At 33.1% G+C, this 24,546-nt stretch overlaps 1 protein-coding gene across 2 annotated transcripts in view; it reads right to left on the bottom strand.

Annotated features, from left to right (window-relative positions):
* The window catches only part of LOC105228979 (terminal nucleotidyltransferase 5C), a 294,705-nt gene that overhangs the window by 143,373 nt on the left and 126,786 nt on the right, over positions 1 to 24,546 (bottom strand). Inside the window, exons 1-2 of one of the 2 annotated variants that reach the window (XM_049451087.1) lie at positions 19,228 to 20,293; positions 8,459 to 9,685 (exon numbers count right to left, since the gene is read on the bottom strand). The exons of the other annotated variant lie outside the window; for it this stretch is intronic. Coding sequence (XP_049307044.1) covers positions 8,459 to 8,497 — 39 coding nt within the window. The 5' untranslated portion in view covers positions 8,498 to 9,685; positions 19,228 to 20,293. Of the gene's footprint in view, positions 1 to 8,458; positions 9,686 to 19,227; positions 20,294 to 24,546 lie in introns of those variants that run through there. 2 annotated transcript variants of the gene reach the window in all.

The raw sequence follows: 24,546 nt of genomic DNA, 5'->3' as shown, positions 1-24,546 counted from the left end.
CGCACACAGCTCGGAGGCGTTGCGACAGCGGGGTGGGAAAGTATAATGACTTATTAGCGCGCTAGCGTGTGGCCAGAGGGGCCAGAGCAGACGTTGTCGCAGAGGCGTAGGTGGCCGACGGTTGTTGTTGCTGTTGATGTTGGTGTTGGTGGGCAGTCTATTGCTGGGCCATATCATGCGTTCAATGGCTAATGCAACTGCTGCGCTTGGCATGCCCTGTCTTGGCCGGTGTGCACGGGCACGTGACTGCAAGTAAGTGGGTGCATTGAATGCATTGGAAAGTAAGGAAAAGAAAACACATACAATAATGGCTAGAGTTCTAAAGCTGTAGCTCTTCAGAACAGCGCTTTCAGATGTAATTTGTAACAGAGTTGCCACCTGCAGAAAAAAATTGCAAAAAAAAATTACAAACAAAAATCGTTTGTGTAAATCTTATGAAAAATATTTGTTACGTATTACGCCAGACGTTAGTTCGAAAAGCGTTGCCATATTTTTTCTAAATACAGAAATAAACTAAAATTTAATTTAAATAAAAATGTACGATACACGTGAGGAATATAAAAGAGTAAACTATAATTGCAATTAAACATAATTTAAACAAATTTTTGACAGAGTTGCCACCTATAAACAATAAAATCACGCTGAAAGTTATGCTAAACGTAAAACATATGAAGAAAACGGTAACGAACGCTACCATTAAGCAGTTACTTTATAATTAAAAAAATATATATATTGTTGGAACAGAGTTGCCATCGCTTAATAAAATAAAAATTCGGAAAAATGAGCACCTAACTTAAGCAATTTAAAAATACAGTCGGAGAAAGTATTTATAAATGTCTCCAGTTAATATACATACATACATCTGTGTATATTGTGTAACAGGGTTGCCACTTCACATCAAAAAAAAAAGAAATGAATATAATGAAAAATATGTAGTAATACAAATGTAAGTAAGATTTAAAAAAATTTTGGCAAGCATTCATAAGATATTGTTTTAAAAGTTAATTTAGAATAGAGTTGCCAACGCTTTATAAAACAGAAATTGTTGAAAACAATATAAAATATGTACATACATAAGGTAAATTAAAGATAAATAAATTTTTAGACATTTAATGCGAAAAATCTTTAATTTGCACATACACATTTTTAAACAGAGTTGCCAACTATCGAACAAATTAAGTTCCCAACTTACAACTAATACTGCGTAAATTAAAAAAAATGTGCGTGCTTGGAATTTAGAAGACTTACTGCGATAATACTTTGAATTTAAAATTTTTTTGAAACAGAGCTGCCACCTGCCGAAAAATTAAATTATTCTAAAAGAATGCTACCAAATTTTGTGCTCGCAATTGAAAACTTCTATTCGCCAAAATTTAAAATTTTAAGAATTTTTCGAAATAGAGTTACCACCTGTCAAAAAATGAAAACTATGAAAAATATTTGTATGTGCTCACTATAAAAAGTATTTATTGCGAAAATTTTTATGGTTTTAAGCTTTTTTTGAAAGAGAGTTGCCACTTGTAAAAAATTAATTATATAAAAAATATTTAAAAACATATGTATGTATGTGTTCACAATAAAAAACTTTTATTGCGAAAATATCTTAATTTTTAACATTTTTTGAAACAGAGCTGCCACCTAACAAAAGTAAGTAAGTAGAAAACAAAAAAAGTACAAATTACGGAGACGGTAGTAAAATAAGAAGTGAAAAAGAAATTGAAAATTACGCAATTTATATAAAAATAAAAACTTCGAAATTTTTTAAAAAGTTTGAAATTCTCAGAATTTCGATAAAAAAATGCCAGCAATTTGTTTTTTTTTTTAATAATAATTATCAGTATATACATATGTACATATTTCGAAAAAAATCAATAAATTCTGGAACTAAAATGTCTCATTAAAGTGTCGTAAACACAACAAATATTAGAAACTGAATATTTAAAATTTGTTTTAACAAAAATTTGTATTCAATTTTTTTTTTTATAAATTTTGAATTATTCATTAACATGCCACATTGTACCCCATTTCTAAAGATAGCATGCCTGCCTTTCTAATCAAGATCTACTTCATACATAGCATATACCGTTAGTTTCACATTTAACTGTAATGACGTCAAAGCACCAAAGGCTTATGCAAGATTCTATCATGTTAGTAACGGCACTTTTTTAATATTAATATAATTATTTTTAGTTTAGTACTAATTTTCCAGACCCGGAAATACTGATAATCAGCAAATTGGCTGTCTGAGTGCCACAACAGTTATTAAAATCGATGATTTCACGCCAAATGTGGGGAGGCCGTATGTGGGTCAAAGACAATGTTTGTCTATCTAAATGTCAAATAAATACCGTTACTGGATAAATCGTCAATTTAACTGTTTCGAACTTGGCTTAGCAAATATGCGTGGCGCCGGTGTGTACACAGTGGCGCAGAAAAGTGTTGACAAAGTGCGTACAGTGTGCCACTTCGTATGTGACACTGTGCTACTTCGACAGATGTAGGTATGTAAATAAGAATATGCGTGTGTGTAGTTTATGTAGAAATTGATGTTTGAACCAGAAAAGGGTTTACGTGATAACAACAACGCTCAACGGAAAAAATAACACTTTATTTTTAAATAGTCTCATCACGTGATCCAAATATATGCACTTTATATGAAGCGTTCGGTTCATAACCTCAAAATTACAAGGAAGTGCATTTGTTCAGAGATTCTCAAGAAATATGATGTCGAGCAGTCTATCTATATACATATACAGGTATACATACATACATACATATATGGTACTCGTATTACATGTTTTTATTGATATAAAAATTTTAATCGGAATTGTGGGATTTTCACTCGCATTTATTGAAAAATATAATTAAATTACTTTTACACCAACAAAATCTACTATATGCACACTGCAGTACAATTAGTTCACGTTTCCCTCTCCTACAAGCATTTGCTAACACATAGCTTTGGTACAAACTAGTTGCACACTAGTTACAAACATGCTCAGAATAGACTATTTTGAACAATATAGGCGAATCAGTCCCTCAGTTTTCGAGATAACGCTCAGAAGCTTTACACTTTTTTTCATGAAACTGTTCATTTGTTGTCACCGCTTGTATCGAACCACTATAGCATGTAGCAGTCATACAAACTGAAAGACTGGAATCAAGTGCTTGTATGGGAAACTTTTTCATTTGACGAGATATCTGCACAAAATTTGGCATGAACTATTTTCTAAGTTAAAAATGTAATTTCCGAAAAAAAAAAAAATCAGATCGAACCATCATAGCATAAAGCTGCTATACAAACTGAAATCAAGATCAAGTTCTTTTAAGGAAACTTTTGTATGCATTTGTGAAAGATATTTTAGCTTCTAGCAACTGAAGTTTACGGGTTTTTCTTATTTTTAAATAAACTCTTAAGAATAAATTTTTTTTCAAAAAAATACTTATTACAAAGTGAACTAGTTACAAAACTAGTCAGCAACTAGTTCCAAAGTAATGTATTAAAATGTGCATTTCTGAGATAAGAAATGCTGAATTTCTATAAATAACCAATAAAATAAATTTATACGCAAAAAATAAAGCTTTTTGTGAAACTTTATAGAACTGCCTTGCACCTTATACACACGTATATACTTTCCAAAAAATTTTCTTTCAACAAAAAAAAAAGTGGAAAAGTGCTTAATTATATTATTCTTGCAATTGTGCTAAATTTTTTGAATGAAGTAGAAAGAACTAGTAGTTAAAAACAAACTAGTTACGAACTAGTTACTCAATAAACTAGTTATCAATTAGTTTAAAAATCATGCATTCCAGCACCAAAAAGCGAAAATATGCAATTGCAAACACTTTCTTGTTAAATGTGCATTTTTTCGATTAGAAGTACAGTTAACGCTACTGAGTACGCCGCCCGGCAGCGTGTAGTAGCCGCAACATATAGCTTAATTAGCACGTTCACGCCTCTTTTGCGCTGTCTTTATAATTGCTTTTGACACAAACAATGTTTTCTGCTCATTTGCTCGGTTTTTCCGTTTTTATGGCATTTCTCGTTGCTCTTTCAACGATTTGTTGTGCTATTTGACGACGTAGAACGCTGATTTGCGAAAGTCGGGAGACAGTCAATTGCAATTTGCTTTCCCATTTTCATTTTGCAATTCGAATTGCACATATCTACACATGTTTATGTATGTATAAAAATGTACTTATTTATACATAAGTGATTTTATTTGATTTTCTTTTTTCAGCTGCCTATTCGTTGCACTTTTGAGCTTTTGCATTGCTGGCAGCTCGTTTATTTCCGATTAATTTGCGTAATTTATTGATTTAAAATTAGCTGCTTGAGGTCAAGTACAGTAGAAAAACAAAAAAAAAATATTTAAAATTAAAAGAAATAGTATTAGTTTGTATAAACTGTACAACTGTTGAAGCTATATGTTATAATGGACCGATCTGACCAATATGTTCACAGATTGTAGATATGGCTGTGAAAATAATCCGTACCCGATTTTGTTAAGATATCTGGTCAAATAAAAAAGTCTTCTATATAAAGACTTGAGCTGGATCGGTTGGTTTGTATGGTAGCTATAGTCCGATATCGACAATTCCGACAAATGAGCAGCTTCTTAGTGAGAAAGACTTGTGTATAATTTGAGACCGTTTTTTTAAAAACTGAGAGAGCAAATCGCATACATATATTCGGACAGACGGATATAGCTAAATCTGAGTTGATCGTCATAATCATTTATATACGAGTATGCACATATTTTGTAGGATCTCTTACGCCCTCTTCTGGGTGTTACAAACTTAAAAACACTGTTGAAAATAGTACTATTAATAATGATAATGCCGTAGTTGAACCCTAGCACTTACTTATAAAAGTATGTATGCATTTATATATGAATGTATTCGCACTAAGTTTTCCCAACTCTTCTCTCAAAGAAAGTGCGTTCTCACACAAAAAAAAAGCAAATAAAAATAATAATATGGTAAACAAATCCACTCAAATACCGTTGCCGCCAGCACCGCTGGGGTAGCTACCCTCATTTCACTCTGAAAAGCTAACGCTCTGTGCCGACGCATGGTTCGTATGTATATCGAACTAGCGCGAGGTTACTCGTGTATTCGACCGGTATAGAGGGCTTTTTGTTCTTGTTTCTTATTTTGTTTTTTATGGGTTTGAGGCCAAAGTACCATATGTTGGCGAAAATTGCTTATTTGCGGAATATTGCCAAGAACATTAGGATGCCTCGTGCAACAACAACGAAAACGAAGCAAATAGAATTGATAATGTTATGTGTGTAGAAAAACACACATATTTATCTAGAAATATGCTTGTATGTAACCGGGAAGAAGGCAAAAAAAAAAGCGAATAAATTGGGTGATAACAAATCATTGGGATTTAAGCTGTCTTAAATAGGGCAAACTGGTGTTATAAAAGCAACAACAAACAGGAAGTGATAAAAGTAAATAAGACAAAGGCACAAAAACAGCAAAGCATGTTTCCTAGCGGAAGTTACGTATACGCCATGTCGGTTATGCTAGCACATGTTACTACTGGAGAGTTGTAGCTGAGCTGCTGGTAAATATTTTTGAGCAATTCTATAAAAATTCTAAAAATCTAACTTCCAGATAGCTGCGGGGAATAGTTTAAAAACCAAACAATTATTTTCGTCAATTATTTTGTTCGCTTAAAATAAACGTCTAACTGTGCTCGCTAGTCGTCGAATTGTTCAAAATTTCGAGCGTACATTTCTTGCTAATTAGGAAAAGAATCGCTCGAAGTAATTAATATATTGCTGCCGCTTAGGCAAGTATCTCTGAAGACCGCAATTTGTCGATTCCAAGATGTTCTTAAGAAATGGAACTGCCTCAAACCCCAACATGACGGATTTTGAGAAATGATTTGGGCTTGCCGCCGAATAAAATTGTTCTCACTCAAGAACTAAAATCATTAGACCATCGTCAATGACGTGAAATTGCTGATTTTTCCTTGAAACAACTTGGAAACGATAACGATTTTTTAAAAGAAAATTGTCATCTCCGTTGAGGCTCACTATGAATGGCCTCCAAGAAGTTATGATTTAACATCATTAGATTACATATTATGGGGTTATTTGAAGTCATTGGTCTTAAGCAATAAACCTTACTCTTTTCAAGCCGTAGACGTCAATAATGAACGTGGTATTCCGGTTAAATGATATTACGTAGGCTGCTATATGTATATATTTCTGGACTAGGCAACACTAAGTGTTGCCAGGCGCATTTTGACATTTCCATTGGAAAGTTTGACATTGTTTAGCATAACATCACTCAGAACGTTTTGTCATTTAATCGTGAATTGTTTTATTTACAGGGAATTAAAAAATTCATCTCGGCCAAAAAATGGAATTAACTCGTGAACATTTTCGTGCGATCATTTTTCACAACTTTCGACGTGGATTATCACGACAAGAGTGCATCGATGAACTAAAATCTTTGTATGGCTATGAAGCACCATCCTATAGCACTGTGAAAAACTGGTACAACGAATTCAATCGTGGCCGACGCTCGCTCAAAGACGAATTCCGTGAAGGTCGTCCAAAAACAGCCGTTGTGCCAGAAAACATCGATGCCGTACGTGAACTGATAATGCAAGACCGTCATGTAACATACCTTCAGATAGAGGCATGCCTATGCATTTCTCCCACCAGCATACATTCGATATTGCATGAACACCTGGCCGTAAAAAAGGTTTGTTCTCGTTGGATCCCGCACAATTTGACAATCGCTCAAAAAAAGGCTCGTGTGGAAATGCTGAAAAAATACGATCGCGGTGCTTCAAAAGACGTTTATAAGATCGTCACAGGTGACGAATCATGGATCTATGCGTATGAGCCCGAAACAAAACAGCAATCGACCGTGTGGGTCTTCCAAGACGAGCCAAATCCAACGAAAAAAAAAAACCATTTTCGTTGATAAATACGCCCATTTTCATTATTAGGCCAGAAATATATATAGCAGCCCTCGTAAAAAAAAGAAACTTTTGCTAAATTGGTAGGACTGTCCTTAATTACTATGCCAAATATGAGCGTGATCTGTCAACCAATTTGCTTACAGCAGCTGCTTAAGTCGCTACACCTCCGTAGTGCGTTGCGATTTTTAGAATGGATATAAATATTGAACAAAGAATTTGTCTCAAATTTTGTATTTCTAACCAAATTTCGTATGCGGCGGAATCGTTGCAACTATTCGAAAAGGCTTATGGTGATTCAGTTTTATCAAAACCATAAGTCTACGAATGTTACAAAGCCTTCAAAGACGGTCAAGAGATCGTTGAATACATGCTTCATTCTGGACGGCGTTCGACCACTTCAACTGACGAAAATATTACAAAAATGTAAAATATGGTACTTGAAAATCATCAGAGTTTTTGTGTTAGAGAGATAGCAAAAAAGTCGACACCTCTCGCGAGTCCGCTCGAATGATTTTGGTGGATATTTTGGGTATGAAAAGCGTTCTTCTTCGAATCTTGATAAAGCTGATTTTTTTTTTTCAAAAAGAGTACCGTAAATAGTTCTCTTTGGACATAGTTGATCGTGTGAATTTCGATCCCACATTCATGGAGAGCATTATAACTGCCGATGAGGCATGGGTTTTATGAATTTGACATGCAAACAAATGAACAATCATCGGAATGGAGGGAAAAACGAACCGAAACCAAAAAAAAAAAACACACGCAATAACCGTTAGAAAATCAAGGTAATGTACATTGATTTCTTTGCTTAGAGTATCATGAATTTGTTCCGGAGGGACAGCCGGTCAATAAGGAGTTGTATTTGACTGTTTGAGTGTGAACATCCGTCGAAAACGACCGGAATTGTGAAGGAACAATACATAGAATATACACGATTGTAAAGCATCATCGCATCGAGCCAAGATTGTGACGTAATTCAAAGAAAAAACGCACAATGAATATCATCGATCAACTACCGTATTCATCACATTAGGCTCCGTGTGATTTTTTCTTGTTTCCCAAACTGAAATTGCCTCTTCGTGAAACCCGTTTTAATGCGGTCGAAGAAATTAAAGAAAATTCGCTGAAGGAGCTGAAGATCATCCCAAAAAATGAAAAGTGTTGTTTCGAGGACTGGAAAAATCGTTGGCTTAAGGATATTACGAATACAATAGATGGGGATTTCTTTGAAGGTAGCAAAATGAACCTTGATGAACAATTAAAAAATTTCCAGGTACTTTTGATACTGTCACAATGTATGACTAGATTTAGTGGAAAAGGTACTCGAAAATTGTGTTCATCGAAATCGTGTCTGCGAAAGAAGTCGTGGAGGCCATTTAAATGATTCAGAACTTAATTGTATTGATTGTACTTCAAATTAAATAAAAAATATTAAAAAAAAAATTCATATCACTCTTATTGGAAACCCCTACATATAAAATACATATACAAAAATATACGGTAAATCACCTGTGCATAGTGGGTGGCAAACCAAGTTCCCGGTATCATAGGTGCGTTTTCGTTGGTTACAGCACACGTTGATGTTGTTGGTGTTATTGCAAACAAACTGTTGCTACGTTATAGTTATTTACTGTTGTTGTTGTCAATAAGCGCTGTTGCAACTGCAAACGCTTCAAAGCACAAACTTTTTTCGTTTTTGGTTTCTTGTTGGCTTCGTATATAACTGGTATGCCGAAAATTCGCTAATGGCTAAGTTTGTAACGGTAACGTGGTGGTGGGGGCGCTTTTCAACACTATAACTGTATAGATGTATATGTATGTTTGTAGATACGCGTTTTGTTTGGAATTTTTTCTTGTTCAACACGAAAATTACACACACACACGCGAGCGCGCCTATGGTATGTACAACAACACGAAAGTTAATTAAGTGCAACACCGTTGGTTTGTTTGTTTATTTGCTTTGGCGGCGCAGTGCTTTGGTAAGCGTTGGCTTGGCTGGTGGCGCAACGGCGGTGTTTCTGTTGGCGCGCTGACTGATAGACTCGCTGATAGACTGATTGACTCTTAGACTGATCGCCTGACTGATGGACTGATTGACTCTTAGATTGTTGGACTGGCTGTTGTGCGTCGCGCGGGTGTTGTTGCGCCTGTGGCAAGCAGCGAAGAATTCGATTTGGTCGGCAAATCAACGAACCGTTTGAGTGCTTTCAGTGCTTGCTGTTATTGTTGTTGTTAGTGTTTTCAGTTATTGGCTGCTGGCACGTTTGCTGTACTCTCTCGTGGGCGCCAGAAAATTCTTTCTTTCTTTTTTTGTGGTTTTTATTTGTTGTTGTTTTTGTTTTTTGTTGTTGCTTTCGTGGCTTTCGCTCGCTAACTAGCTTTTCGCTGTTTTGCTAGTTTTTCTCTTTTGGTTGGTTTGCACTTTTTATCTTCCTTGCGGCTCGCTGTTGGCTGCTGTTGGCTTTTACTTCCGACTTGATTATATTTTTCCTTGTAATTGCGCTTTTACTGCTCGCTGACACCTTAACTTGGTCAATGTTAATTCTGTTTGTGATTTCTTTTCTACTGCTGACTGACTCTTCGTTTTAATTTTCACAATTACGAGTATTTGCTGCGGTCTTTGTCACTTACATTTATTTTGCAATCTCACTTTAACTTTTTACTGAGTTTATTTTGTAAAATTTTCTGTTGCTGCTGTTGTTGTTATGTTAACAAAGTTTTTGAATTGCTTAGGCTCTGAAATATCTTTCAAAAATGTTTCGTATTTTCATTTATTTATAATTTTATATATTTTTTCTGAATTTGGTAATTATTTTTTAATTTTTTTTTAATTTTTTTCTTTTATATTTTTTTCTGAATTTATATTACTATTTTTGATTATATTTCTTTAATTATTATTTCTTTTTTCTTTATTATTATTTTTTATTAAATGTTAATTATTACTAAAAATGAACTGTTTTTATCAAAGTTTTTTTTGTTTATTATTTATTTTTGTCCTTTTTTTGTTTTGACTAATAATGGGTCATTCACTAAAAAGTTTGTTTGATGACAACAGCTGATCTTACTGATTTTTTTCGCAGCCAATTTCACACTTTAGGGGTTACATGGGCTATCGGGTTTCAACAAATCTATTTTGTTTTTTTTTTTGTTTCCTTAAATTCTACAACATCTCCAGAATATTGTTCTAAATTCTCAAGTTCATCTGAGTAATAGTTACGGAGATACTGCCTTTAAAACTGATGTGCACGTGGCTAGCTAAGCTAAACGCGCCGTCTTTAAAGGCGTTTTTCCCGAAACTGTGTTTTTGAAATCGGTTGGCAAGATTTCTCCAGACCTACTCAACAGACCTTCATGAAATTTTGCACAGGTCTTTGAGATACATTTCTTAAAGATTGGACGAGGGATTTGTGTTTGATTACAACTATTTGAAAAGAAATGTCGCGAAATTTTAATTTTTTTTTATAAAAATGTCCGCCAAAAACCCAATTTTCATTTGTTTTTTTTCCTTCGTCCAAGTTCTAAGTTAAGATTTCGGCTAAAACACGTATTTTTCACATTAGATGATCTTGTTAGGAGTTATCCTGCCTAAACGGGCGCATCTTTTTCCGAGGGGTCGCCAGAAATGGCATCGCAATGGCAGAGTTTAAAATTTTTTTTTTCAAAAATTCCAGCGAAGTTGTACACTGGGTTTGGTTCTCAATTAAAAGAAAACAGCAACCTCGGATGAAAGACCTCACTTTTGATGACGACCACAGCAAATGTAATAAAGAATATGAAAATTAGGGGCATGCACCTGGAAAATCCGGTTCTTTAATTGGGAAGGTGCGGATGACCAGCTGGTTGATGTTATCGTAAAAGTAAAGGCAGACATTATAACCGTCCAAGAAATGCGATGGACGGGACACGGACTGAGGCGATTGAGTCCTTGTGGCAAGTACTACTGAAAAAAGACTCAGTCGCCAAGTCCTGCCATTCACTTCGGTGGATGAGCGTCTAGCTAGAATCCGCTCCGACAGAAAATCAGAACGATATCACCAAAGTTTCCTTGATTAGCGCCTAAAGCGAGCTTATGACAATTGCGCCTGCCTTGATGTAAAAATTGTGCTCGACGATTTTAACGTCAGGGTGAGCAAAAGGCAAATTTGGTACAACGGTCGGTGAATTCAGCCTGCATGATGAAACATCCCGAAATGGGTTGAGGCTGATCGACTTCGCGAAGGTCCGAGATATGGTTTTCTGTAGTACTAGATTCCAGTACAAAGAAAAGTTCATTAAGCTACTTGGCTGTCTTCAGATCGAAAAGTTCGTAACCAGATCGACCAAAATGGGATAGATGGACGATACGTCTCCAGTGTCCTTGACGTCATAACATCGACTCGAACCTCTGTACTCTGCCTCTGTACAGCAAAGCACGCCTGCCAACATCAACAAATTTTTTTCAACGTCGTGTTCCCGTCCCTTTCCCTCTAATAAGCTGCATATTTGTCGGAACTGTCGATATCGGGTCACTATAGCATATAGCTGCTATACAAACTGAAGTCCTTGTATGGAAAAGTATTTTATTTATCAAATTATCTTCACAAAATTTTACAGAAACGATTATTTGCGGTATCGCTACAATATCCGAAGAAATTGTTCAGATTGGATCACTATAGCATAAAGCTGTCATACAAACTGATCGATCAGAATCAAGGTAAAGCTTTTTTATCTATCGTTTCATGCAACTGTGTAAAGTATAACGGCTACAGTACAGCTAAAGTTAACTTGTTTTCTTGTTTTTATATATTTTTTACTTTTTTTAATGTTTTTAAATTTTCTTTTATTATAGCAAAATTTTTAGATATTTATTTTACTAATTTTCATTCCATTATCAAATATTATATAACATTTTTCTACCAGAATTGAATTATTATTATTGTATGTGTAATTTATTATACTTTATTAAATTAAATTAATTTTTTAATAATTTTTTGGTTTGAAGGGTTCTTATAAAAATTAATAAATAAAAATTATATAATTTCATTTAAATTAATTATATAATTTTTTTCATAATGTACTATATCTATCATTTATATATTTCATGTATTTGATATTTACATAATTTTAGTAAGTTTTATTTTATTTTATTTTTTTTTATTTTATTTTTTTTTTTATTTTATTTTTTTTTTTTTATTTTTTTATTATTACTCAATTTTTTTATAATCTCTTGTTCCTGTTAAATTTCGTTTTCATCAATCGTAACACAGCTCTGCTACAAAATGCATTTGCTTTTATACTTGCCATGTTGTTGTTATTGTGTTGTAAGAAGAAAATCATAATGTCTCAAGCAGCCAACCACAAACCACACACACTCGCTCCGCATGCTTCGAATTTGCTTTTCGCCACCATATGTTTGCCAAATATGCCTGTCGCCTTAGCTGTGCGACTGTTTGGCTGTACTGCTACTCGGCGGCTGTGTTGTCAAGCGCTTTCGCATTAAGCACACTTGTAACTTTTACAGCAATAAGCAAAAGCAAAAACAAACAAATAGAATATCTCGAAATTATATGACAATAAGTTTTGACAGTGTCGAGAGGGAAAGGTGGCATCGAATAATTATATACACTCATACACACGACCCACATACGAAGCATATTTGTGTCCTCGTGTGCGTCTCAAGTGGGGAAAACAAGATGAAAGCGCCACGAAAATGCATAATTACTTTGACAATTAGATAATTATGCGCTAATGCGTTAATTTTCCGCAAATAAGTGCTGGACGTGGCTTGAGTTCTTGATGACTGCAAATTTTGTTTGGTGGCACGTGGATATTTTTCGAAAAAATGGAGTATTTAAAGACAAATATGGGCCGGAAAAAACATTTGCAAATATTGCGGAGAAACTGCGCTGGCCGTATAGCGTTAAGTGCTTCTCTTTTAGTTATTATAAGGTAGGTGTCTATGGTAAGTGTTTGGGTATGTGTCTAAGATTTATAGCACAAAATTTAATTTTAATATCGCAAAATTCATTATAACCTAACCACGGTCATCAGTTTATAGAGGTCTTTCAGTTAATTATTAATAAACTTCTCTCGAAGATAGGGTTAAGTGCTTGGGTATGTGTTTAAGATATATGGCACAAAACTGTACTTTAAGATCAAGTAGTTTGATAAGGCCTTACCATTGTCGTCTGCTTATAGAAGATATTTTGTCTAAAAAACCATGTATTACAGTATTACTATATGGAAAATGGTATAGGAGAGATTAAGCAGATTATTTGAGGCTTATTTAGAGATCTCAAAGTTTTCTATGAACATCTAGTTGCTTTTATAGATCCAAGGCATTTTTGATACTGTGAAAAAGCTTGAAAAACTATAGAACATAGAAAGAAATTTATTCTTTACTGCTTTCCAGAAAATGTGTAATGTACAGACGGAGGCAATAACACAAGACAAATAAAAACAATTATAGTGTTTATTTGAGATTTAATTAGAGGTCTCTTAAGGAAGATCTAGTCTCTTGGACATATTTTGTTATTGTGAAAACAAATAAAGAAAACATGGAACATAAAAAGAGAACTATATTCAATGACTTCGAGGAAACTAGATGTAGTAAAGTTAGATGAAACACTTGTCCAACATAGGCATAGTTTTTTGGGCAAACTGCCAGAAAATCTGATTTTAGAAGGCCCTGCAATTTGTAGAGACCGGCTCAAGACCCTAGAATTCATCTACTTGTACGGGGATCGCATTACCTCCATCACGCCCAACAAGCTCTTGAAATTGTTCAGAGTGCTGGACTTTTGAGACCATATGTGATAAAGGAAAGAGCACAATAGACCATAGCTCGCAGTGCAAAATCTCAATTAATTTCAAAAGCAAAGATAAATATTAAGCATATGCACAACGAAATCTAAAAACCTTTCGATTTATTAAACATAAATTCGTAATAAAGAATATTTGTCTTAATCCAAACTATATCCTTTCTCAACCAATCTACTTCACATCCAACAACAAATTAATAAATCAATTAAGTGCAAAAATATTGCATAAAAAACCGAGAGCAAAAGAATGTCACGAAATTTCGTACCACTTCACAATATAACACACAAGTGTAGGTCCGTATGTGTAGCGCCCCACTGTGCTATGAGTATTCGAGAAAGTTCGTGGCAATGTACTCATTTTGTTGGCTGGCAACAGCACCCCTGCCACAGCATTTAACCAAGCACACAAACACACACATTCTCATATATGTGTACATACTACATGCATACATGCATATATGATGTACACGATGGCAGCAGTCCACCCAGCCGGGCACCCAGTCGATCCGGCAACAGCAGCAGCGCGCCGCGGCAACAATTGGAGCGCTTCGCGTTGCCAGCCGCTGTCACTTGGTGACGCTTTTGTGTTGCCGCGACGGGACGCGCCGAACCGCACCGCGCCAAATAAATACATGTGCAGTTATGGATGTTGTGTGAACACACACACAGACACGCCCATGTCCATATGTGGGTCAATGTACGATAGGCAAAGTGTTTCCAAAAAATCAACAACAAAAAATGAAAAAACAAATGCAGAATAAATGAAAGGCGAAAATTTTGTGCAGGAAAGCAATTGATCGATTTTTGCTTGCTTTCTTTCGTTTTTTGATTTCGACAAATAAATATTTACGTTTGCAATCGGGTGAGGTAAGAATGTTGCGTGAAAAAATTAATTCAGCGAAAGTATTTCTTTAAGCAACTTTTTGTAAGATACTTGCTGAATAATTATGATTTTTAATAATTTTTAATTTTTTGCGCTTTAAGTTTTTTTTTAATTTTTTTTATTATTTTTTAATTTTTTTTATTATTATTTTTTAATTTTTTTTATTATTATTTTTTAATTTTTTTTATTATTATTTTTTAATCTTTTTTTATGAAGTACGAAATTTTTTTTTCAGAAATATAGTTAAAAAAAAATTTAAAAAATAAAATAATTAAACAAGTTTAAAATTATATTATTATTATTTAAAAAATATTTATTACAATTTTTTTAATTGTTTAATTTTGTTTTTAATTTTTTTATGAAGTATGATTTTTTTTTTTTCAGAAATTTAAAGAAAAAGAAAAATAAAATTAAATATACTATATTTAAAAAATCAATATTAATTTTTTTGTTTAATACAATTTTTTTTTAATTTTTTAATTATATTTCTGAAAAATACAATTTTTTAGGTCATAAAAATATTAAAAATAGCAAATAAATTAAAAAAATTAAAAAATTTTAAAAATACTTTTTTAAATTTTATTAAAAAAAATTTTAATTTTTTTATTATTATTTTTTAATTTTTTTTATGAAGTGTGAAATTTTTTTCAGAAATATAGTTAAAAAAAATAAAATGAAATATACTATATTTAAAAAATCAATATTAATTTTTTTGTTTAATACAATTTATTTTTTTCTTTTAATTTTTTAATTATATTTCCGAAAAATACAATTTTTTAGGTCAAAAAAATATTAAAAATAGCAAATAAATTAAAAAACTTAAAATTAAAAAAAAACTTTTTTAATTTTATTAAAAAATTTTTTAAATTAATTTTTTTTTTAATTTAATTTTTTAATGTTTTCAATTTAAAAATTAAATTAACTGCTGTTTTCTTTAATTTTTCTAATTTTTTCTTTTTTCATATTTTTTGACACCATTTTTAAATAAAATTAAATAAATTTAAAGAAGCATTATTGTTTAAAAGATTGTTATTAATTTTTTTTAATACTATTTTATTTATTTTTTTATTAATTTTATTTTATATGTATTTCTGAAAAAAATCCATGCATCATAAAAATAAATTAAAGAAGTATACAATTTTAATAATAATTTTTTAAATTTTTTCAATTTAATTTTTTTTATTTTATTTTATTTTTTTTTTTATTTTATTTAATTTTTTAAATTTTTTTAAAACCATTACTACATTTTTTAATTACACTGTTTTTTTCATATTTATTTAAATTTCATTTTAATTTAATTTAATTTTTTTATTTTTCATATTTTTTTTTTTTAATTATACATTTCACAAATTTGAACTTTTTCTTGTGCAAAGCATGTTTTGAAAAATTCGTGCAAAATTTTTAATTGGAATTTATTTGCGAAATTCACCCAAATTGCAGCGATTGGTTACGTATAGTCTACAGCTCTCCAGCTATCAATATTACATACATACAGACAGGCATTTAAGTTTATAATTTTACAGCAGTCATTTCGTCGTGTTGTAGTTATTGGCAGCGCGTGTTATTCGCTATTTAGCTACAAAGATAGTTGCCACAACACGCCGATTGCCATTGCGATTGATTAGAGCGACGCTAGATTTTGCTTAGATTCTTCACAATTTTTTCACCTCTTACAAAATATGTCCGTATACATATGCATGCATAAAAGTATATGTATGTACATAACAAAAATATATTTTTTTTGTTTTCTACCAATTTTCTTTTTTGTGAAATCATTCACGAATCGCGTGTTGCCACGAAGGCAGTAAAAAAGTAGTAATAGAAAAAATTAAGGTGGTTTACAGATATATGGGATACATATGTATGTATGTACATATATGGTAATATATGTACATATATGGTATATACATATGTACTTTACTGATATGCGCTTATATTAAATAAATCATTTTAAACCTATTGAAAAAGCCTAAATATTGCAAATCAAATATCTTTATTCCGATCATTTTGTATGGCAGTTATAAGCTATAGTGGTCCGATTTGAATATTTTCTTCGCAGATCGTAGCCATGACTGGGGCAATAAACCACGCCAAATTTCGTGAAGATGCCTTGGCTAATAAAAAAGTTTTTCATATAAGGACTTGAAGTTGATCGGTCAGTGAATCGATACTGATAACAGTTTTCGATAAACACTTATCGATTGTTAATAAAAAATTAATTGTATAGCAAAAACATTACAGTATTTAAAATCATGGAATATTTCACTTAAAAAGCTTTAAAAACACTTTAAAAAAGTTTTTGCTTTTCGCTGAAATATTTTTGATACTTAAAATAGGCGCTATATTCCACTGTACATTTCTAAACATCGAAAACCTTTAATTTTATAATTTGTGTTAAGTTATCGATAAATACGCAATACAAACGCAAATAAAAATTTCGATAACTTTCGATATTTTATATAAAAGTATCGATGACGTTTGAGTAAACTTTAACCCATATTATATAAAATTTCGGTATATTGAAAATTTAATTTTCGATTACACTACAAATTTCACTTTCAATAAAATTATCGATAACTTCAAATTATAACATTTTTTTTAAATTATATTGGAAATAAATATGTATATGGTAAATTTAATGATCGACAAATTTCAATTTTAGTAAAATTATCGATATTTCACTTTCAATAAAATTATCGATAACTTTAAATTATAACATTTTCTTAATTATATTGAAAATAAATATACGGTAAATTTAATGATCGACAAATTTCAATTTCAGTAAAATTATCGATATTTCACTTCCAATAAAATTATCGATAACTTTAAATTATCGCAATTTCTTAATTATATTGGATATAAATATATGGTAAATTTAGTGATCGACAAATTTCAATTTCAGTAAAATTATCGATAAATTTAGATATTTTATATGAAAGTATCGATAAAGTTGGAATAAACTTCAATCCAAATTAGATAAAGTTCTTCTGCGTATAATAGAAATTTAATTTTCGATTACACTGTAAATTTCAATATCAAAAAAACATTCGATAACTTTACTTTCAAAATTATATCAACTAAATTTATATTGTAAATAAATATAGTTGCCGATAATTGTATAACTAATTTTAAAACAAATGATCTAAACCAAAAACTTTTCAATAAACCTGTAATCGATGATCGATAGCTGTAATATATAAATATCGATAGCGTTTAAGTCAATCTAAATTAGTTAAGGTTGATATACAGTGAATTTGAACTATCGATTACTTCACAAATTTTAATTTCAATTAAATTATCGATAATTTTAAATGCAACTGTCAATACTTCATTTATAAGTATCTATAACGTTTAATTAAACAGTGAAACATTAATTATCGATTAATATACAAATTTCAATAAAATTATCGATAACTTCAAATGCAACTGTATGCTAAATTGTATCAAATGAGTTTACATTATAAATAAATTTACAATATAAATTTGGTTATCGATAACTAAATAACTAATTTTATACCAAATTATCGATAACATAAAATCTCCGAAAAACTTTTAAACTACCACAACATTGTAGTCTCTAAGAGGCTTTATGAAATTTTCGAAAACACAAATTTTTAAACTACTACAATATTGTAGTCTCCAAAAGATTCGTTTTTGAGATATATTACTATAACTTAGATTTTTTTTCAAAATTAATCGATATATTTTCTATGGATGAAAAATATTTTTTTAATGAGCAGTAAATTTTCGAAAATAAACGGATTGAGCATACAGTGGCACCTCTTAAGTCAAAAACTCAAAAAAATATAACCAAAATATAAATAAAAATTTGAAATTTTAGAACTTTCAATATAAAAAATTATCAATTAATACTACTTAAAATTTTTACTGAAAAAACTGCTATTAATAATTATAATTTTTAAACATTTTTGCGCACTGTAGCCCTCAAAAAATCTTGACTTGTTTCAAGTAACGAGTTTTCACTGTACCTAAATATTATGCCCGCACATAAAAATGCTGAGTGTTTAGCGAAAAAGTGCAAAAAACACACACAATAAAATTGCTACAGTTGTAATAAAATAGCATAAATATACAAAAACAACAATAACAACAACAACATATTGCAAGCGCCAAAGCGAATGCAATTAACGCGCTAGCTTAGAGTGTGAGCTACTGGCGTCGAGGAGGGAGGAAATGAGTGTAGGTGGTTTTAGTAGCAGTTGTTGTTGTTGTAATGCATTTTCAGCACAAATTTGTGATTTATATGTAACAAATAGTTTGCCACTTTCAATTAGCCACGGTCAAATTCCGCTGTTGCTTCTTGTTTTTCTTCTACTGGCTGTACTACCGCTCGCCTTTTCCTACTCCCCTCTCCTCTCACAATCTCTCTCTCACGCTCGCTTGCGTACGCTGTTGCTCGCTTTGGCAATAATCAATGCACGGCAAGCCACAGCTGACACAATTTCCTTTTTTACCGTTACTTTTTCGATTTCATTTCAAGCAACTCTACGTGTTTTATGGTAGTTTTTATTAATATTTATAAGTATTATATTTCTTTAACATATTTCAGTAAAAAAAAAAAAAATTGTTCATACTTTTTTTGCAACACGATGGCAACGCTTTTGCTGCGTGAACTCTCTTCGGCGCTACGCGTGAACTGCCACAAATGCGTTGAAAACGTTTTTGAAAATATTCGATTTACTTTATTATGTAAAATTTCAAAACATATGTGGATTATAGCAGATAACACATTGAAACATTTGTTACATTAATGCGGAGCGTTATTTTGGAGACACTTTTGGACGCGGTCACATTTACTGAACGACTACAACTGGTCGATGAAACTGCGGCACAATGAAGCTCCACGACAGAGCACGCTGAGCTAGCCAAAGCAAAAAAAAACACAAAACCAACAACAACAACAAAAAATCAAAAAGCTAACAGCAACAAAACTCAAACAACAACAATAAAAACACAAGAAACAACAACAACAATAACAGTAAAATGTGACAACAACAACAATAATTTCCAAAAACAACAGCAAAAATACGCAAAAACAATTACAACAACAACAACCAGTCGCACTCGTATCGAAACGACTATGACTATGTGTCTATGGCGTTCGCGGCAACGCCAAACCACACGAACCTATCGCCAGCAGCTGCGACGAAAATCACCAACAAACAGCAACAATAAAAACAACAAATCTATTTAATACTACTTTTATTTGGTTATTTTGTTGTGAACGAGCATTATTATCTCTGTGCAGAAAACGTAGCGCAGATTGAGTGCACCCAACTAACTAACTAACCTAGTGGCACTGAGCGTTCGGCGGCGCACGAAAAGGAAGAAACAGAGATAATTGCACATATAAAAAGATTACAACAACAACAAAAGTGAAAAACGAAAACAAAAACAAGTTGCATGCATGCAAAAACTACAACGAAAACAAGAGTAACAACAGGCGTTCGCGTGCAAGCGACAGCAGCAGCAACAGCAGCTGGTGAATGGCACCATGACTTGCTTGTGAGAGGGAGGAGCGCTTAGTGGGGGTCGAGACGTTGCGCTTAGGTGCGAAGGTGGCACTGGCCGCCTGTTAGAATGCACACACTCTAAAGAGCAGGCTGAGAGCGAAATATAACAATAAGCTCAAGTGAGTGCAAAGTGAGTGGCTGTTTGAGTGTTAAAGTGTGTGTATAGAGTCTGAGTGAGTACGTAAGGAAAATGAGTGAACGGTGTTTTTTGTGTAGAGGTGGTAAGTTTTTTTGAGAAAATATATAGTTTTATAGTTGATTGAGAAAAGTTTTTGATAAAAAAAATTTTTGTGATACAAAATTATTGATAAAATATTTGAATAAAAAATTTTGGATAAAAATACTTTTAATAAATATAATGATAAAAATATTTTTGATAAAAAAATATTGATAAAAATTTTTTAATAATTTAATAATTTAAAAATTGTATCCGAATAGCATTCAATATATATCCCGAATGCTCTAACATTTATTATATGGTAATGCCGCTTAAAACAAAAATTACTTACAGAGTTTTACTCTTGGTTCAAGTTTTTTAAATACATATGTACATACCTGAAAAGAAAAAGAGTATAATGAGAACTAAGGCAAAAAATTGTAGAATATAAGTAGTAATTCTAATATTAAAGTAACATAGAAATATAAACATATAGAAATCATACGAAAAAAACCGAAAAAACATTAACTTCGGCTCCACCTAAGTTATAATACCCTCAACAGGGCATTTTTATGGTATAAAGGGTAACAGAAAGGCTTTATCTTGATTTCGATCCGTCAGTTTGTATGGCAGCTGTATGCTATAGTCATCCGATCTGAACAATTTCTTAGAATATTGTGCCGATGTTTCCGATAATAATTTATGTCTAATTTCGTGACGATATCTTGAAAAATAAAAAAGTTTTCCATATGAGGACTTGAGTTTGCTCGGTCAGTTTGTATGGTAGCTATATGCTAATGTCGTCCGATTTCAACAATTTCTTCGAATATTGTAGAAATATTTCCAATATTAATCTGTGCTAAATTTCGTGATGATACCTCATCAAATATAGAAGCTTTCCATACAAAAACTTGCGTTGGATCGGTCAGTTTGTATGGCAGCTATAAGCTATAGTTGTCCGATATTGACGTTTCCGACAAATGAGAAACTGCTTGGTAAGAGAAGGATGTGTGCAATATTTCGGGTTGATATCTCAAAAACTGAGGATATATATGCGATTGGATCCTATTAACGCCTAATCAAAGGATGAGTTGTGACACGAAACTTATTTTAATAACACTGCGGACCTTATCAGTCTCACATATGTATGTATGTATGCCCAACTAAAAAAAAATATATATTTTTTTATTCTTACATTCCACCAAAATTCTTACTTTGCTACTGCAATATACCAGCAAATGAAACCACTCGTTTCACAACCCACTCAATTAGCTTAGAGTTGAAAATTTTGCCAAAAATGAGTGAAACTTTTGCATTTCAGCGTCGCATTTTCTACGATTGCTCCGCACAGACAATGTAATTACAAAAATCAAATAGAGCATACTTTCGAAAAGCTCAGAAAGAGTGCACATGTTGAAAATGAGTGAGCGCCAATAATACTCAATTGAGTGTAAGAGCACGTGAGTGAGCCCTAGTAATACTCAGCTGAGTGTAAGAGCCCGTGAGTGCTACGCCAGTCTGATTAATGAACGCGAAACCTGAACTTGTCAACGTTCGCTTGTGAGCTGTGAAAAGCTCACGAGAATGCCACATCTACAGTAGAGCAAAATGTGTGTGTATATAGAAATTAAGAAAGAGGCCTATCGACCTATACACAACCATATGTTCGTATTTAAATACGATTTTGTGAATTTTATATGAAAGCACGCAGAACCCCTCAACGCCGGTGCACGGCTTGTGCTGCTAGCATGTTGCTGGGGGTGCGGCTGCCGCTGCTACTGCTACTTAGCCACTGTCTACCCGGCCTCACTGTTTCGGCGCTGCTCTAGAAGCTGCCATATTGAGAGCATTGTACACGACAAATGCAATGACAGCGTAACAGTGCACACCAGTTGCTATGTGACGCTGTCATCGCCATTGACACAACACCAACAGTGACTTTTTGAATGCAACTTAGGCTGTTTAACGATTTCCAGTGTGACTTTAGACCAAGCTAACCATTTAGAAGTATATGAACATCTACGGTTTTAAAGAAGTTGTTGATTAGAGTTTGTTGTTGTGTTATAACTTTATTTTCTAGGAAGATTAATGAATACTAAAACCCACAACAAACTCAATTCAAATCACTCAAGCACCATTGGACCTTCAGGTCGACCATAAATGGTTATTATATCTGAAATTGATGATAAAAGCCATGGAAAAGAGAGTATGAATGTTTTGGTGAGTTTCAGAACTGAGCAGATATATCAGTTCAGATAAAAAAGGGCTCCGAAATAGGTTGAAGTCAGTTTTTTCACCAAACTAATTTGGATCATCGACTAAAAGTATAAGACAGACTCTGTTAAAATTAAAGGAGAACTACGAGGTACCTTTGACAGACAAACGGTCAAGGAAAAGTATGTATGTCGCTGGATTTTATATTCGAACAGGCTTCATCACTAACCATACTGTCTCTTGGTTGGATTAAAATTTACCGAGAAAAATGGGTTCAAAAAGAGGTAGAGGTCAGTTTGTTCAACAAACCATCTTAGATCATCGACAAAATGTATAATAAGACTATAGTGAATATTTTACAAAACCGAAAGTTAAATTCGAGATAATTAGAGAACTTTGACAGATATTTTGGGTATCTACTTGAGAGTGCAGTATTCATGTCTGGCAGGAATTTGGAACCCCATATTGCGAAACAGTCCACACCGAGAATCTCACAGCATGGCGGTGATGTAAGGAAAATCAAGCCCAGGTTCCCATGACAGCCGGTTCCACGTTACCAGAAATTGACTCAGATTTTATCCGGCCAAAAGCTGTTTTTTCGGAGTTCAAACCCCTTGGATCGGACAGACGGGACGGGACGGTTTTAGATAAAGTTTGTCATCAGTGAAGTAACTCCTTGCAGCAGGATTGCTCCGTATCCTCCTGACTCGTACTGGCATTGAGTCCACCCCGAGCCCGGAGAAAATTTTCTGCTGCGTCTGCGCTAAAAGGCCCATCTAAACTTCACCTCGGTTCGGTGTAATATATGGAACGGATGGAATCATCACAGGCCTTAAGACACACCGTAACCCCATTCTGTCAACGCACTATTGTGACCTTAGCCTCATCGGCTGTGCAATCTGCACCAACGGTCCATAGGAGCACAAATAGGCAGCATGACTCGTATTCTGATCAGCCCGTTTCCTAGGTCCACCGTCGGGTGACCTCGATGACAATTTATTTGAACCTTACCACCCTAAAGGGAACTAGATAACCGTTAAAACAACAACAACTCCGTTAATGTTTATTTGAATATATTATTTATATACAAAAATATTTTTTTGTTACACTAAAATCACCTGATTTGGCCCACTGTGCGCTCAACTACGTGTATTCACTTGCTTTAAGATACTAAACTTGTTGTTGTTTTAATGCTTAACATTGTATTGAGGCGCAGCAATAGCACTTGATTGAAACAAAAGAAAAGGCATGACAGCAATAACAACAACAATAAAATTAAATTACAAAAAATGCACTCTACAATTTATTTTATTATAATTTGTTGTTGTTGCGGTGTTTTGTTTTTTTTTATTATAACAAGAGCAACACTGCAACACACTTCGGTTGTGGCACGAAGCGGTGGAAACGAGAAGCAGCAACAGCAGCAGCTGATGACGACAACACAAGTGGCATGAAGCAAGTGGCAAGTGGCTGAAGAAGATGTTGGGGCTTTCTTCACTGCATACTATTATTGTGTATTGTTGTTCTTGTTGTTGTCATTGCATGCGCAGCAAATTGCAAGTTAGCAATGCTATTTTATTGTATTGTCTTGCAACTGCATTGTTGCATTGTGGCAGGCCCGTGCAAGTGTATGCGCTTGACGCATTAGCGCGTGTTGCACGGCCGCACGAACAATGCGGCCCCCACCCCATCGGCCTAAACGGCCACATAATGCAACCATATGTTGCGCTTTTGCTTTGTTTCCAACACACGCCAATCTTTTGTTTTTCTTCATTTCTCCTTTCCTCCTTCTGCTCCATCTTTTTCTGGTTGTGCTTCCTTCAGCGAGTCACTTGAATTTGAATTTTTTAATTAGCTTCTTTTTCAACATGCGTGCGCACTCGAAAAACGGGGAAATCTACACATTTGTGTCTTTTTGCTCGCGGCTTAAACACTTGATGTTTTCGAATTGTGGGGGGTCTTCATTTTATTGCACTTTTAAGACAAAAAATGTACACGCTATACAAATA

This window comes from Bactrocera dorsalis, chromosome 3 (genome assembly GCF_023373825.1).
Source record: "Bactrocera dorsalis isolate Fly_Bdor chromosome 3, ASM2337382v1, whole genome shotgun sequence".
NCBI classification, from domain to species: Eukaryota; Metazoa; Arthropoda; class Insecta; order Diptera; family Tephritidae; genus Bactrocera; species Bactrocera dorsalis.
The sequence above is the reverse complement of the archived record's forward strand: the minus strand, read 5'-3'. Positions and strand labels throughout refer to the sequence as shown.